The sequence below is a fragment of the Panthera tigris genome, chromosome D2 (genome assembly GCF_018350195.1).
Source record: "Panthera tigris isolate Pti1 chromosome D2, P.tigris_Pti1_mat1.1, whole genome shotgun sequence".
Classification (NCBI taxonomy): domain Eukaryota; kingdom Metazoa; phylum Chordata; class Mammalia; order Carnivora; family Felidae; genus Panthera; species Panthera tigris.
In genome coordinates, this window is record NC_056670.1 from 74,508,577 (window position 1) to 74,525,080 (window position 16,504).

The 16,504-nt window shown below is 45.2% G+C and overlaps 2 protein-coding genes across 2 annotated transcripts in view; one reads left to right on the forward strand and one right to left on the reverse strand.

The window, feature by feature from the left end:
* Nucleotides 1–1,300: 1,300 nt before the first annotated feature.
* On the forward strand, nt 1,301–3,309 carry NANOS1 (nanos C2HC-type zinc finger 1). The gene has a single exon (XM_042960599.1). The coding sequence runs from the start codon at nt 1,301–1,303 to the stop codon at nt 2,183–2,185; it is 885 nt and encodes a 294-aa protein (XP_042816533.1). The 3' UTR covers nt 2,186–3,309.
* A 3,505-nt stretch (nt 3,310–6,814) lies between these two features.
* Nucleotides 6,815–16,504, reverse strand: part of EIF3A (eukaryotic translation initiation factor 3 subunit A) — a 35,523-nt gene continuing 25,833 nt past the window's right edge. Inside the window, exons 18-22 of the mRNA XM_042960090.1 lie at nt 14,961–15,049; nt 13,465–14,126; nt 10,071–10,284; nt 9,151–9,332; nt 6,815–8,045 (exon numbers count right to left, since the gene is read on the reverse strand). Of these exons, the coding sequence (XP_042816024.1) occupies nt 7,816–8,045; nt 9,151–9,332; nt 10,071–10,284; nt 13,465–14,126; nt 14,961–15,049 (1,377 nt within the window). The 3' untranslated portion in view covers nt 6,815–7,815. The remainder of the gene's footprint in view (nt 8,046–9,150; nt 9,333–10,070; nt 10,285–13,464; nt 14,127–14,960; nt 15,050–16,504) is intronic.

Genomic DNA, 16,504 nt, shown 5'->3' on the forward strand with positions numbered 1-16,504 from the left:
ATTCCTTCTCCCCCTCTCTCTCTGCCCTTCCCCCCCTGCTCGCTCGCCGGCTCCTTCTCTCTCAAAAAAGAAAAAAAATCTTCCAATTTATTTTCCATTGTTTTTACAAAAATATTTTACTCATTTAAAGTATTAAATTGTGACGCTGAACAGGGTTTATTTTTCAAACTGCACAGGCAGCCCAGATTTTGATATGGCCACCTAGGGATGAGGGGCTTCATAGACACACACACACACACACACACACACACACACCCCAATCACTGTCCGAGGGCTGGAAGATTTTCTGGCCGAGCCCTCATCCCTACGAAGTCACCAGTTAATGGCCACCCAGTCTCTGAACACCTGTTGGGAGTGTGTCGCGCGCTGTGGGAAAGTCCTGATCCCTCCCCTACTCGCTAGGGCAAGAACCATAACCCTCTGAGCCTCAGGTTTGTGCGAAGATTTCACCCAGTGGAAAGCTCTCCAAAGCACTGTGCAAACGGAAGTTTCTCGATTGTTGGGAAGCTCTGACTTGACGACTGCATCCTCAGAGCGCGCCAAATCCTGCCTCCCCCCGAGCTTTTCCTGCTGAGGCGGGAGAAGGGGCTTCTCGGAAGGCTGCCCCGGGGAGGTGGGAGATGGGCGCACGAACCTTGGGGCACTCTCCCCCCATACCCATGCCTACTCGCTTCCTCGGCGAATCTCGCCACCCGGCCGAGGGAGACCCAGGCCTGGTCACCTGTTCCAAACCCGAGGCACAGCGCTCGGGCGAAGGCGGGTCCCAGCAGCCGCCCCTCCTCTCCCCTCCGCTCCTCTGCTCTCCCCCCCCCATCTCGCCCTCCCCTCCCAGTAGCTCCGGCAGGGCACGCCCCTCCCCCAGATTCACCAATCAGCGTCCCGAGCGGCGCCCGTGGCGCAGGGGGCTCTGGTCAGCAGCCAATTAGCGGCCGGGCCCGAGGCGGCGCTTCGCCCGCCCCCTCCCGGAATGAAAGCCGCCCGCAGCTGGCTAGGCTGGCGCAGCTCGCGGGGCGCGGAAGCCGCGCGGGCCGGAGCGGAGCGCGCGCACTGCCCGCCCGCCCCCGGCGCGCCCGCCTCCGCTCCGCCTCCGTCCGAGGCGCGGGCGAGGAGGCCGGGGCGGGGTGGCGCAGGGGGCAGGGCCGCGGCGGCGAGGCCGGGGGAACGGGGAGGAGCGGGGCCCGATAAAAAGGCTGCGAGGCGGCCCCACCCCGCGGCAGGCCGGCGGGCAGGCTCCGCGCTTCCCTTCCGTCCGGCCCGCGCCGGCCGCGGGGAGGCGGCGCGCGCGGCCCGCAGCCCGCCCATGGAGGCTTTCCCCTGGGCGCCCCGCTCGCCCAGCCGCGGCCGCGCCCCCCCGCCCATGGCGCTCGTGCCCAGCGCCCGCTACGTGAGCGCCCAGGGCCCGGCTCACCCGCAGCCCTTCAGCTCGTGGAACGACTACCTGGGGCTCGCCACGCTCATCACCAAGGCGGTGGACGGCGAGCCGCGCTTCGGCTGCGCCCGCGGCGGGGACGGCGGCGGCGGCGGCGCCTCCCCGCCCTCCTCCTCCTCGTCGTCCTGCTGCTCCCCCCACGCGGGGACCGGGCCCGGAGCGCTGGGGCCGGCGCTGGGGCCGCCCGACTACGACGACGACGACGACGACGACGACAGCGACGAGCCGGCGTCCCGGGGCCGCTACCTGGGCGGCGCGCTGGAGCTGCGCGCGCTGGAGCTGTGCGCGGGCCCCGCCGAGGCCGGGCTGCTGGAGGAGCGCTTCGCCGAGCTGAGCCCGTTCGCGGGTCGCGCCGCCGCCGTGCTGCTAGGCTGCGCGCCCGCCGCTGCCGCCACTGCCGCCGCGGAGGTGGCGCCGCGCGAGGAGCGGGCCCCGGCGTGGGCGGCCGAGCCCCGGCTGCACGCCGCCTCCGGGGCGGCCGCCGCCCGACTGCTCAAGCCCGAGCTGCAGGTGTGCGTGTTCTGCCGGAACAACAAGGAGGCGGTGGCGCTCTACACCACCCACATCCTGAAGGGACCCGACGGGCGAGTGCTGTGCCCGGTGCTGCGCCGCTACACGTGTCCCCTGTGCGGCGCCAGCGGCGACAACGCGCACACCATCAAGTACTGCCCGCTCTCCAAAGTGCCGCCGCCGCCCGCCGCCCGCCCGCCGCCGCGCAGCGCCAGGGACTGCCAGCCGGGGAAGAAGCTGCGCTGAGCGCCTGGGCTCCGGTCTGCCCCCACCTGACGCCACCAGGGTCACCGCCTGCCCGCTCTCTCATTTTTGGTCTGCGCACCGTCTTTCCCTCGCTGTGGGAGAGGCCTGGAGACCAGCAGTTGGCTCAGCTTGGGAAGAAGTCTTGGTTTTTTTCAAAGCAAGCCGGCCGTGCGGAGTACTTTCCTGTCGAAGAGCGGTTGAGACTAGACGCTAACATCTTGATTTGTTTATGTCTATAGTTTCCAGTTTGTGCACATCCAGACGGTGAAGGCTGGGTGTGTATTCCACTACCTGAAATATGGCAACTTAGTGGCGCTGTTTATTTACGGTATACGTCGATCTATTTTAGATGCGCATCAGTATGAAGTGTCTCCATCTAATCTCGGATGTTTAATTTTATGGAGGCACTTTACTAGGTCTAGAATATTTTTTTAAAAGCCTCATAACTGGACTTGAAACTGACGATTTTATGGAATGTCGGCAAATTGACTATTTTATTGTTTGAAACAATTTCTTAGTTGTCCTTAAATCAGTTATTCTAATTCCAGGTGAAGCAAGCCCTGGCAGCATCACTGTTTTGAGAAGTGAAGGTTTAGTAAACTTTCCAGTATTGATTTGTGTGGGTTACTCCCTCCTTGTGGCTTGTTTCGGTCTTGGCTGGAGGTGTAAAAAATGTACAATCTGTAGCAGGTAGAGTACAGCTCCTTATCGTTTTATGTACCAGATCTTTTTATTACCGAACTAGGAACTAGTCTTTCCACCTTGAAAAATTGTGCCAGGTTAAAATCTTATTGTGTATACACTTGGAAATTGGTGCTGTTTAAAAAACCTGACTTGTGTATTTATACAGTAACAGTATATGAATTCATTAATCTTGCCTATAACTTTGTTACTTGGCCTTTTGTCCATATGCACCCACCTCCCCATCTCCAATTGTTGAAAAACATTTGTAGGATCAAAAGGGAGCAGTATTTAGTCACCCTGCTCATCAGTTTCAAGGTTCCTTAATAGTGGAAAGCTCATTCCAGCTGTTGCCTCTCAAACTAAATGGACGATGCAATCCTTTGAGCTGCAGAAGGTTAATGTAATAACCTGTGCTCAAGAAGGTTCCACTATGGGCTGTGTCTGGCTTGAGGCACAGGCAGTCTTCAAACCGGAATAAGCACTAAAGGAGTTACTTGTGGAGTGGGGGTTGAAGACCAGGAACATGGCCACCCTCGTGCTCCTTTTTCCCTCAAAGACCCTAGTCTGTTTCTGGAATCCCACCACTTATCTGAAGATTAGACCCGATCTTTAGGCAAACATCCTTAATCCCTACTTTATGTCGCACCCTTATTTTTACATCCATGCTGGATGTCCCACAATGGCATGCAGCTACCATCAGGACAGATACAGAGCCAAAAACAGTGAATTAGGATGAACGCATATGAATGTACAAAATACATCACTATCTGAAAACACCAGCAAGAGATTTGGTTATAAATATATAGATTCAAGTAGGAGAGTTGAGCTTCTCTACTAGACGTAGATTGTTTATCAAACCACTAATTTCCTCTAGAACAAATTGGCTTGAACACTCCTTTGAAGGTAGAATACAGGCTGGAGTAAATAACACTGGAAGGCTAGGAGCCTTTTTTGGTGGAGGGAAACGGCATCAGAACAAGGAGGAGAGGTGCTGGCAAACAGTGCATTAGCCAAGAGAAGATCCATTCCTGCTAGTCTAGCCCCAGACCACAGAACTTAAGATAGGACTAGTCTTAAACTCAAGTAGTTTCATAAAAAACAAGTAATTATTCTCTTATTGTGCTAGAAAATATACCAGTTTACTTTTGGTTTTGGGGAGGTGTCAGCTCAGTAGGAATTCCTGTTAGCTTCTCACTGTTCTACCTTTCCAAAGATCACTACAGGCCCATGTCTTCTGCAACCCAGAACTAGGCAGGCAAGTGCTTTGTATTTTCAAAGATCCAAATTGTTCTAGACACTGTTTCTAGATCTCGGGCACGTGGCTCGTTCAATAGGAGAATCCCTCAGTGATGAGGTGTGCCTAATAAGGATTGGATATTGACACGATCACGGTTTTATCCAAACTGTGAACATGTGCAACGTGGAGTTTATTCAAGTCTTGAAGTGAAGAGTATCAAGAAAGGTATCCCAAAGACCCTGGACCACCAACCATCATGTTCATCCATTTAAAATGCACCTGTTTCAGCCCCTCCCCCCCTCAAATTTCCCTGTTTCCCAGCTAACATTAAAATGCTGGGAGTTGAAGTGTGAAAAGGAAACATTACAGTTACATTTTCTAGAGATCTTTTAGGGAAAATCTGACCATGCTCTAATGCACCTAAGAGCAGACTCAGAGACCTCTCGATCTAAAACTTTAAATACTTGCAAAATTTAATTTAGGGTGTGGGGCACCTGGCTGGCTCAGTGGGAGTAGAGCAAGTGACTCTTGATCTTGTAGTCAGTCAGTCGTGCGTTTGAACTCCACACTGGTGGCAGAGTTGACTTAAAATTTAAAATTTTTTAAGGTTATTTGACACAGCACACACAAGCATGGGAGGAACAGAGAATCCCAAGCAGGCTCCACGCTGTCAATGCAGAGTCTGACTACTTGGGGAATAAACCCACAAACCACGGTATCATGACCTGAGGCGAGACCAAGAGTCGGATGCTTAACCTTAAAAAAAATTTTCTTTTATTTAGGGTAAAAGAAATCCAATTTTCCAAAGTTTAAAAAATACATAAAATAATTGGTATGACAAAGTGATCTTGTTTTTATAAAAATATGGCTATATGTTTGCCTAAAAATCAATGTATGGAATCTCAAAAGAGCTTTACCAGCTGTGCAGGCAGACTAGACTGCCCTACCTTGCTTGTCCCCTTCCGTAGAGACCTCTGCAGTAGCTTTTAATTTGTGTTTTAGTTTTCCTATGCAGTGCTTTTTAGAAGCTGCAGAATTAACTTTTATTACAACTTTTGGCATAGATTGTAAGGAAGCCAAAATTATGTATGTATTTTAAAATTATACTACAAATATGCGTGCCTCAAGGGAAAGGGCAGGCAAGTTTTGGTGTCAGTCCTAACCTTCTAGTCTGTGCTTAGGCACGAGGAACATTCCTTCATTCCTTCCAGTGTCCAATATATATGTCCATTAGACTTGTAAAATTATAAAATGAATCCACAGTCCAAATGTCTTTGGGTAAAAACAAAACACAGTTAAAACATAAAAGCATCCCAATACGTAGACGCCAACTTCTTCCTGGAAGCCAATACAGACAGCTAGATGGCTGTAGTCTTTTCTGGGCCACTGTCTCCACTCTTAGAATTCACCTGTATTAATAGCAATGGTGTTCTGGTTTAAAAATGCAGACTGGGTGGCTCAGTTAAGTGTCCAACTCTTGATCTTGGCTCAGGTCATCGTCCCTCACAGTTCATGGGTTCGAGCCTCAGGTCAGACTCTGTGCCGACCACACAGCCTGCTTGGGATTCTCTCTCCCCCTTTCTCTGCCCCCCTCCCCCTTATGTGCTCTCTCTCAAAATAAGTAAACCTTAAAAAAAGCAGATGCCACTGGAAACATGGAAGACGTTCTACACATAGTAGATTGGATGTTCGGTTTTCCCTTGACACCTGTGAATACTGGGGTGGGGAGGCCTTCAGAGTAGAAACTTAAGAGCAGGACCACAGAGCAGCAGCTGACTCTTCTGACCCTATCCCATGCTCTGGACTCACACCACCCAGGACAAAGAACCTGGGGGGCATCGTATATTTGGGAAAGGGTCCTAGTAGCTTGCAGACTAGCCTGGAAATGCAGGCTAACGGTCAGACATGCAACTACAACTCATCTAATCAGCTAATAAATCGTGCCTTGGGGCCAATCAGTGATGTCACAGGTACAGTCCTGCTCTAGTGTCTGGACACTCAGCAGGTTACTGCCCCAAGTTCTTTTATTGGTTACAAACAAAAGGCCTTCTCCCCCAAATATCTTTTAAGATTTCCACTTTTTGAAACACTAAATATATTAAGAAAATTAAATGTTGGGGTGCCTGGGTGGCTCAGTCTAGAGCCTGCTTGGGATTCTCTCCCTCTCTCTCTTTCAAAATAAACAAACATTTAGAAAATTCTTTAAAAAAAAGATTAAATGTTGAAAACAGTGGCTTCCATTGCTGGTAACATCAAACCAAAAACGCTGCATCTGATTAGGTAAAGAAGCATCAATACTCCCTCTTCTGGCCTTATAGCTGTACCAGCAGGAATTCTCCCCACCACTCAACACTGGAAATAATTTACATGTCTGTAGCCACTATCAATTTGCAACTAACATTCTCTGAAACTATGATGTTTCTAATTTGAGGAGAATACCCGAAACAGTAAACCACTCACCCACCCACCCCCCATATATATAAACTCACAGAGAGGATGGCATTACAAGGAAACTAAGGGGATCCTTCATTATGGAAGGAAACATCGTAGCCACATCTGCTCTGTTATATTTGGGTTATTTTCTTTGATCCTACATACTGAGACATTTAATGGCCCAAAAAACTCAAAACCACACTCAACTGGATATGTAAACTCACCACAATAAATAAAACACTTTGACTGTAACTACAAATCAACACTAAAACAAATTCTGTAAGTATTTTATTTATCATTGAAGAAAAAACACAGCAGCAAGTTCTGTGTTGGCTTCAATAAGACCAAATAGTTAATCTTTAACATAGCTACAACACTCCAAAATTGAAGTCAACACAGTCATTACTACAAATTACTTGTTCAAAGAATCTATCCTGAAGAGAAAGGAAATTAGGAAAAAGAATTTAAACAATTCCTCCAAACCACACATTTATAAATATTGTCATATTTAAAATGCTTGAAAGGCATGAATTCTCCATTAATGGAAAAGCAGTTTGCTATTGGCAACAGAAAAAACTCAGCAACAGTTTACCAAATGCTTTAAAATTTAAAAGCTGTAACTGTTTCGGATTCACACTTGAGCAGTATTCTCGTCATTACAATCATGACTGCAAATTGCTTTATACTCACCTCTCAAGTAAAACCTACAGAAAATCCCACTGTATCCAATGTTTGTAATGTTTACTGCACTTATAGTGAACCTAAAAACTTTCTAAATGTAGTTAATATAGTAAATACCTCAAAGTATCTAGAGGTATGTCTCAACCACTAATGGTGTGGAAATTGTTTCAGCCCCTGCTTTGAAGAGTCTTCAAATACATTTTCTATAATAGAACCTTACCTCATTCCAAATGAATATGGTATTTCAAAAAAAAAAAAAAAAAAAAAAATCAGTTCTATACCAAGATACAGGTGTTACTCCATACCTGAAGGGTTCACATTTTAATTTATTTTTTAGTTTTTCTCTTTTGTAAACAAATGATTGATGAAATAATGCAACACCTCAAATTCCAGAAAATGGCCTCGTTGTCCAACCTCCTGTGGGTACGGTGCATGATCAATCTATTATAGAGGATTAATACAAGTTCATGCTTTTTGTGTTATGGTGAAACAACATTAAAGAATCCAATTTAGACTGGTTGACACACAAGTATAATAATCCTTGAATGGGATCAAACCTATGTGAGACATGAGTTTGAATCCATTATCTTGAGATTTAACGTCGTACCGTGGTCCATCCATCTTCATCAGTCTCATTTTTGGTACGACGAAGAGACTCCCGATCTTTCTCAGCTCTCCAAGAGGACTTCTCTTTTTCACCTTCTCTCTCCCTTTCTCGGTCTCTTTCCCGGTCTCTTGAAAGAGCTGGGGGAGGAACACGACGAGGGGCTTCCCGCTCTTCTGCCCGCTCATCTTTCCTGTCATCAGCACGTCTCCAAGAACTTACTAAAAGTTTAACAGAAAAAGAGAGTAAGTTAGTGCTGTACTGTATTGGCTCAGACTAAACAGAACTTTAGCAAAAAGAATGTTTCCAATTACTCAGAAATCCTGTACTAAAGGTAACAATGCAGAACCCCCATAAAAAAAATAATAAAATAAATTTAGTAATTTAAGACAAGGTGACAAAAATCTAAATGAAAATTTAAAATTAAAAAAAATTCTTGGCTCTTAATGAAACCAAACAGCAAAGTAGCCATTAAGCATAGTTGTTTGTTTGTTTGTTTTTTTGCATTTATTTTTTTTTAATTTTTTTTTAACATTTATTTATTTTTGAGACAGAGAGAGACAGAGCATGAACGGGGGAGGGGCAGAGAGAGAGGGAGACACAGAATCGGAAGCAGGCTCCAGGCTCTGAGCCATCAGCCCAGAGCCCGACGCGGGGCTCGAACTCACAGACCACGAGATCGTGACCCGAGCTGAAGTCGGACGCTTAACCGACTGAGCCACCCAGGCGCCCCCATTTATTTTTGAGAGACAGAGAGAGACAGAGCATGAGTCAGGGGAGGAGCAGAGAGAGAGGGAGACACAGAATCCGAAGCAGGCTCCAGGCTATGAGCTGTCAGCACAGAGCCCGACGCGGGGCTCGAACTCACAGACTGTGAGATCATGACCCGAGCTGAAGTCAGACGCTTAACCGACTGAGCCACCCAGGCGCCCCCAGCACGGGTTTTTTGGTTTTTGTTTTTTGGTTTTTTTTTAAAGCTAAAGTTTCAATGGTCACAATTTCAGAGAAACAATGTTTTACACTTTGTGCTTATCTACCAAGATCTTACTTTTAAAGAACAAATACACTATTTCCTGGTTACATAAAATAAGCTTTCAAAGCAATATATATCACTACTATCCAATGTAATTAGCCTACTGATATACTTTGAATTCAGAAATGAGCTAACTTCACAGAGTGACGAAGATTACGAAAACTATAGATTTTAAACTGATTATTCATGATTTTTGATGTTTACATGAGTATGTGAGATAATTAAGTAAAACTCAAAACTTCCCCAGAAATTATGGATTTCTGATAGTCCAGCAACATGCAGGCCATCCATACCCTCTTCACGCTCTGATCTGAGAGGAGGTCCTCTTCGGTCTCTGTCATCTCGCCTTTCTCTTAGGTCACGGCGATCATCTCTCTCCCGACGACGGTCATCCCGATCCCTATCATCTCGGCGAGCCGAATCTCTCCAGCTCGAAGATTCTTCCGCTGGTCCTCTTCTCCAGCCACCTTCATCCCTGTAGCCATTCAAAATGTTAAATCCTGTTGTTAAACTACATGATAGCGTATGTGAACAGATCATTTCCAAGTCGGTGCTGAGAGAGTTTACAAACCTAACAGGGATGAAGTTTAGATTTATAACTTGATCTCGACCTGATGCCCCAGGTGTAGAGGTCAAATGAGATTATCTGGATCTGTGCTTTCCAACCTAACAGCCACAACCTGTATGTAGCTACTTAAACATAAATTAACTGAAACAAAGTCAAGACATTCTGTTAATTGCACTACCACGTTCCAAATGTTCAATAGCCAAATAGTATTCAAATAGCTACCATACTGGATTATTACAGATCCAAGACAATTTCATCCTTGCAGAAAATTGTATTATAAACAGTGCTGGTTTAGATTCATCAGCACAAAGCCAATTTGGCCAGAAGAAGCAAGCTAGAACCATTACCGCTAATAAAAGTAAAAGGGGCTTTTACTAGTTTAAGGACTATATAACTGAAGAATTTAAACCACAGAGGATAGGCAACAGATGGGTAAAAATACCTGGTCTGGCTTCCTTACTAAATCATTACAAAACCTGCAGAAAGCTACACGGTGTCAGCCTCACTTTCTCAACTTTGTTAAAAGGGGGCGTCGGTTGAGGGATGCAGCACACCGTTTCTCAACGTGATCTGGGAAAACACCCAAGAGTATTTAGGAGAATCCCAGCTGTAATTCCACAAAGAATCCCAATCAGAGCATCAAACCTCGGCCGTCTGAAGCGGTCTTCTCGATCCCCCTCTCGCTCTCTGTCCCTTTCTCGCTCTCTTTCTTTCTCTGGGTCCTTGTCATTTTCATCACGATCTTGGTTATCTCGCTCTCTTTCTTTTTCTCTATCCCATTCACGTTCTTCTGATGGTCTCGATTCTCGAGGTGGACCCCAACTCTCTTCTCTGGCCTTTTCTTTCTCTCTCCATCCACCTGTTGGTTTTTTTTTTTTTAAGAAATAAAATTTTTTTTAATACGCCAGAAACCCAAGTTGGTAACTATGACTATACATCTTTATGTTGACATTAATATCACCATTATGTATGTTAATTTAAGACACTCTAGGGGTGCCTGGGTGGCTCAGTCAGTTGAGCACCTGACTTCGGCTCAGGTCATGATCTCATGGTTTGTGGGTTTGAGCCCCACATCGGGCTTTGTGCTGACAGTGAGGAGCCTACTTTTCAGATCCTGTCTCCCTTTCTCTCTGACCCTCCCAATTCGCTCTCACTCTCTCAAAAATAAACAATAAAAAAAAATACAATACAATCTTATTTTTAAAAAGAACTAGGGCCGCCTGAGTGGCTCGGTTGGTTAAGCGTCTGACTTCGGCTCATGTCATGATCTCGCGGTTCGTGGGTTCAAGTCCCGTGCGGGGCTCTGTGCTGACAGCTCCGAGACGGGAGCCTGCTTCGGATTCTGGGTCTCCTTTTCTCTCTGCCCCTCCCCCACTTGTGCTCTGTCTCGATCAAAAATAAATAAATGAAAAAAAAATAAAAATAAATTTTTTTAAAGAACTAAAGCTACTTATATCATTTTACAGAATCACCAGCTTGTATTTACAACTACCTATTATTGTTTTTCTAACACACAGGGAGGAACATGTAAGATAAGGGAAATTTATATAGCCTGGGTTGTTTCATATGCTGAGATTATGGCTATAAAAATCTGTTCTGATGGTAAATAGACAACTCATTTTAAGCAAAAAAACTTAAAAAGTGGAGGATTAGGAAATAGATCTCTGAGAGATGGAGCCCCAACTGTAATTTCATTCACATGTTGCAACATTTTCAAAACCTTTGTAACTAAAAACTTTCTTTTCATATTCTTGCCCTCCACCATTTACCACCCATGCAATCACGGAACAAAGAAAGATCAATCCTTTGACCCCACCCTATCCATCACCTCACCTCACACTTAACGCTGGGATGCCCAAACCTAGGAATGTAATATATTTGCACAAAGAGGCCAAAGGGAGCAAATTTACATGAAAATCTATTACCCTTGCAGGACTATTATTGTTGCTAACATTTCTATTACAACGTGCCACAGCACTATTCTAAACCTTCTGTGTATATTAACTCATTTAATCCTTTCCGTAGCTTTGAGCTAAGTAAATCCCATACCTGCCATTTTACATACTTGCTAAAATTTTTAAGTTGCTAAAATTAATACTCAAGCACTTTTATAGTCCCTCGCAGACACGTGCAGAATGGTACCTGAGTCGCCGGAAGAGCCCATTCACAGTGGAGGGTGAACAAGGCAACGGCCCGGTCTTCTTGCTGCAGCACTCATACTTTTTTTTTTTTTAATTTTTTTTTACATTTTATTTATTTTCGATAGAGACAGAGCACAAGTGGGGGAGGAGCAGAGAGAGAGAGGGAGACACAGAATCTGAAGCAGGATCCAGGGCTCCAGGCTCCAGCTGTCAGCACAGAACCCGACGCGGGGCTTGAACTCATAAACCGCGAGATCATGACCTGAGCCAAAGTCGGACGCTTAACTGACTGAGCCACCCAGGCGCCCAGCTCTCTCATACTTTAAAACAAGTATCCTTTTGCTGGTCTTAAATTTAGCAACACATCTTTGCGTTTTTGTGTTTTATTGGTGATTTCACTGTTTAAAATGGCCCTCAAGCACTGTGCTGCAGTGCTATCTCGTGTCCCAAGCACAAGAAGGTGATGGATGCGCCTTACAGAAAAAATACCATTTTAGATAAGCTTCATTGAGGAGAGACAGTGCTGCTGGCCACGAGTTCAATGTTAATGAGTCAATTAACATGTTAAAACAGAAATGCACAAAAGAAGGGTTCTGCGTTCATTGGTTGACTTGGTTGACAGAAATGTTGTGAGCAGAGGGCTTAACGGAACCTAATCTGGTATTTTCCTTCAGAGCAATGATTCAGTATTCACAGTGACTATAAAACATCTATCGTGAATTAATGAGAACCTACCACACCGTTATCCCTGTTTTACACAAGGCACAGAAATGTCACACAGCCAGACAGTGGAAGGAATGGAGACCAGAAGAGACAGAAACACCAAGGGCAAAGGAAAGGAAGTTGCTCACTGACATGTGCATTTAGGACGGCTGCCTCCGGTTACTGCTCCGAGTCGGGAGTGGGAGAGCCTGCGGGGACCAGGAGCAGCAAGAGTTCAAGGAAAGCATGATAGCAGCCCAGACCTAAGCACTTGTAGGGGAACAGAGAAGTGGGTGGATTTAAGGAACACAAGGAAACAGAACTGAACTAAATGAAAAGACTTATCATAAAGGATGAAAGAGGGCAAAGGACAGCTCCCAGATCTCTAGGTTATAAAATGGGACGGATGGCGGTGGACCTGACGAGAAGCCTGTGGGTGTGAATTCAGTTTCAACAGGCTAAAGGCGACACGTCAGAGACATTTCTAGGTAGAACTGTACAGTGTGCAGCACGAGGCTGGTAACATGGGTCTGAAGGTAAGGAAAGAAGTCACCTGGAGAAGATGGTAACAGAAGTCACAGATTACGTACAACTGCTCAAGAACAAAAAAGTATGAAAACATGAGCAGGCCCAAGACTGAGAAAGTAAGGAACCGCTCTTCCCGTAAGCCTAACCCCATGGTAGGCAAGACTGCAAATACTCAGTGTACTTTTTCATTACTTACACAAGAAGGCTGGTGTAGGACAGAACCTGAGAAACACCGAGACTTAAGGGACAGGCATGGGACAAGAGCCCTCAAAGAAGCAGTCAGCAGGCAGAAGGGGAAAAAAAGCACGAATCACTTAAGCAGAAAAAGGGGTAAGGTTATTTAACTTGTTCTGGTATGTGGGATATCAAAGCCAAGCTCCTGAGATAAAAGTCACTGCACAAACATCTAAGGGAAAATAAAAGACCAATTTATCCAGAAACTAATAATAATATAGCCTAATCATTGTTATTTATACATTAAAATTTCATTTTTTAGCTAAAAAATAACTGTTTATTTAGATATTGAAATACAGTCATTTGAAATGTCCCTGTTTGAAACACTACAGAATAGTGAGTAGCATGTGCAAGATTACACTTTCCATTTGTAAAACACATCAAGCAGAGTCTATAAAGCATCTAAGCTGGTTTTCTGAATACCAGAATTTTACCTGGCTTGACAAATGGTCTCCAGGGACCAGGCCTTGAGTCCTCGCCCCTTCTGGGAATCCGATCATCATCTGTGTTTCTCCAAGGCCCCCGGTCATCATCTGCACCACGTCTGGAAATTCTGTCATCATCAGCATTCCTCCAAGGTCCTCGATCATCATCCAACCCACGCCTCGGACCCCGGTCATCATCCATGCCGCGCCTGGGACCCCGATCGTCGTCAGCATTACGCCAGGAAGACCGCTCGTCATCTGCACCTCCTCGCCGTGGCCCCCGGTCCTCATCCATCCCACGTCTTGGTCCTCTGTCCTCATCAGCTGTTCGCCAGCTTCCTCTGTCCTCATCCAGTCCCCGTCTAGGTGGTCTGTCATCATCCGCATGACGCCAGCTTCCCCTGTCTTCATCGCCAATTCGCCTGGGAGGCCTGTCATCATCTGCACTACGCCAGGAAGGCCGGTCATCATCTGCTCCCCGGCGAGAGAACCGGTCTTCATCAAGGCCACGTCTGGGACCTCTGTCCTCATCCATGCCACGCCGGGGAATGCGATCATCATCTGCTCGGAGAGAAGACTCTCTCTCTTCCTCATCCCCCAGTCGCCTTGGCCGATCATCCTCTCTTCTATGAGGCCTCTCCTCATCCCGCCCCTCTCCACGTCTCCACTCCCTACAGAGCAACAAGCCAAACATCTTTAAGAGTCCATTTTCTTAAGAGCAAATGATCCTTTTGGGAATTATTTCATTCACTTCTAAAAACCACTTCAGCCTAAATTCATTATTCCTAGTCCTGAAAGAATATGTGCTCCTAATAAAAAATAACACAAAATATAAAATCTTACATCAACAAATAAACAAACAGGTAGACAATTAAAGGTATCTACCTGCACTTTACCAGAAGCATCCTGGCATCCATTACTATGAGCTTTCAAAACTTAATTTCTGTATAGCACTTATGACCAGCCATCTTATCATGAGCAGTCATTTTTGAAGGATGGTTCAATCCACTTAAATTTAAAGGAAGGGGCACCTGGGTGGCTCGGTGGGTAATCATGACCGGATTTCAGCTCAGGTCACTATCTCATGGTTGTGAGATTAATCCCTGTGCCGGGCTCTGCGCCATGCATGGGGACTACTTAAGATTCTCTCTCTCCCTCTCTCCCTGCCTCGCTCTCTCAAAATAATAATCATAATAATCATAAGCAAAAAAATAAAAGGAAAATACGTTCTAGAACTATTCATTCTTACTGTAATCTTAGTATTATTCCATTAGGGAACAAAAACCCTGAAGCATTTATTTCTCAAAATATCTAGAAGTCCGTAATTACAGCACTGTTGCAGTAAACTATAAAAACGTTTTGGTAGCAGACATGCATACAATTCTTCATATTGTATGAAGTTCTCCTTTCCCCACCTCTATAAAATAACCCCAACTGAAAAACTGCTAATGAGGCATTAACAGGACCTCTGTCTAATTGGTACTATTTTCCTTGACTCTACTTACTTCTCTGGTGGGCCTCTTCTCCACTCGGAATCTACTTCAGGTCCTTTTCTCCATGTGCCTTCTGAATCTCTATCTCCCCAACGAGAGTCCTACATTCACCAAAGTTAATGTGAGGCACTACGTCGGCAACACTTATTACAACTACCAGCATTACCAAATGTTTTTGCACTTATATTAACCTTAAGTCCTTAAATATAAACAAGTTTTAAAATGGTTTCTTTTAACCCAAAGTCAGAGTGGTAGTACAGTGAAACTGGTGTGACTGGCTTTATAAATCAACAAAATACCACCTTGAAAGCAATCTGGCACCCAACCCCTGGAATTATTCAAATGTCTGCAGATATCCTTTGATCCTCAAAATTCCCTCCCGAGATTCTGTGAAAAAAGCTCGGTGTCCCAAACTTACATTGCACAGGACCTCCTAAAATGGAACAAATGAAATGTCAAATGAGGGATGTTTCTATTAACAGTATTTCCCTCTTCCAAGTACTATGTTGTCATTAAAAATCACGGAAAAGAGTATAGGGAGATAAACACGCTTACAGTGGAAATGTAAATGTGGTACAACCTCTGTAGAGAGCAAAGCACACAATTTTAATCCCATACAGCTCTGACACAGTTTGATGGCTCCTACAAACATAACCTAAGGCCACAGTCAGCAATTGAGAATACTCTGGAAAATACAAAACAAGATCTGCGGCAAGGGTGGGAGGAGTAAGGTAAAAATCTAACAAAGCTAACAATTCCAAGTAGGTGGTGTATAAGAGGATCTTTATTTAAATTTTAAAAAGTGTTTTGGTAATAAAACCTCCAATAACAATTAACATAAGAAACTGAAGGGAAGAAGAGGCAGAGATGGTAAGTCACCTGCCATCGCAATGGCCTCTGGACTCTTAAGGTGGAGGTTATTCTAAGAGACTTTCCCAGGTGGACACCGTGGGAGAAAAGAGGAGCTCAACTGTCCATAACACCTGAGGTCACTACAATGCAGGGAATGTCAACGCCCAGAAAACCAAGTTTCTCCCACCCTTCATACTTGCCCTAGAAAGTAAACTCAGCAAAGATTTCAAGTTATTAGAGGTTTTCATACAACTAGAACCTCAAAGAAGATTTTCAGGGATGGCTATGATAGCCGTTAAACAAACAAAAAGAATTCCAAAAGGCAACATGATTACCAAAAATTTTTAACTCAGTCCATATATCAAACAGAACAGGCCCCGCTAATAAACACATCAATTGAACGGGAATCTCAGAGAACCAGTTTCAAAAGGACAAAGAGATTTTTTTTTAAAAAGGGAAACATTAAAAGAAAACAATAGGGCTCTGAAAGGCAAATAAAGACAAGAGAAAAAACTTTCCCTAGATTAAGGAAACATAATCTTCTCTAAGGTAAATAAATTGCATCCTCTGACTACAAAAGGCACAAGGGCCAAAATGGGTGAATAACAAAGGCTATGTACTTAGGTGACTGGACAAAGTCTCAGGAAAATCTTCATGCTCCTTTGACTCCAAGGACAGAATATTCTGAAATTCCCAAGGAATAA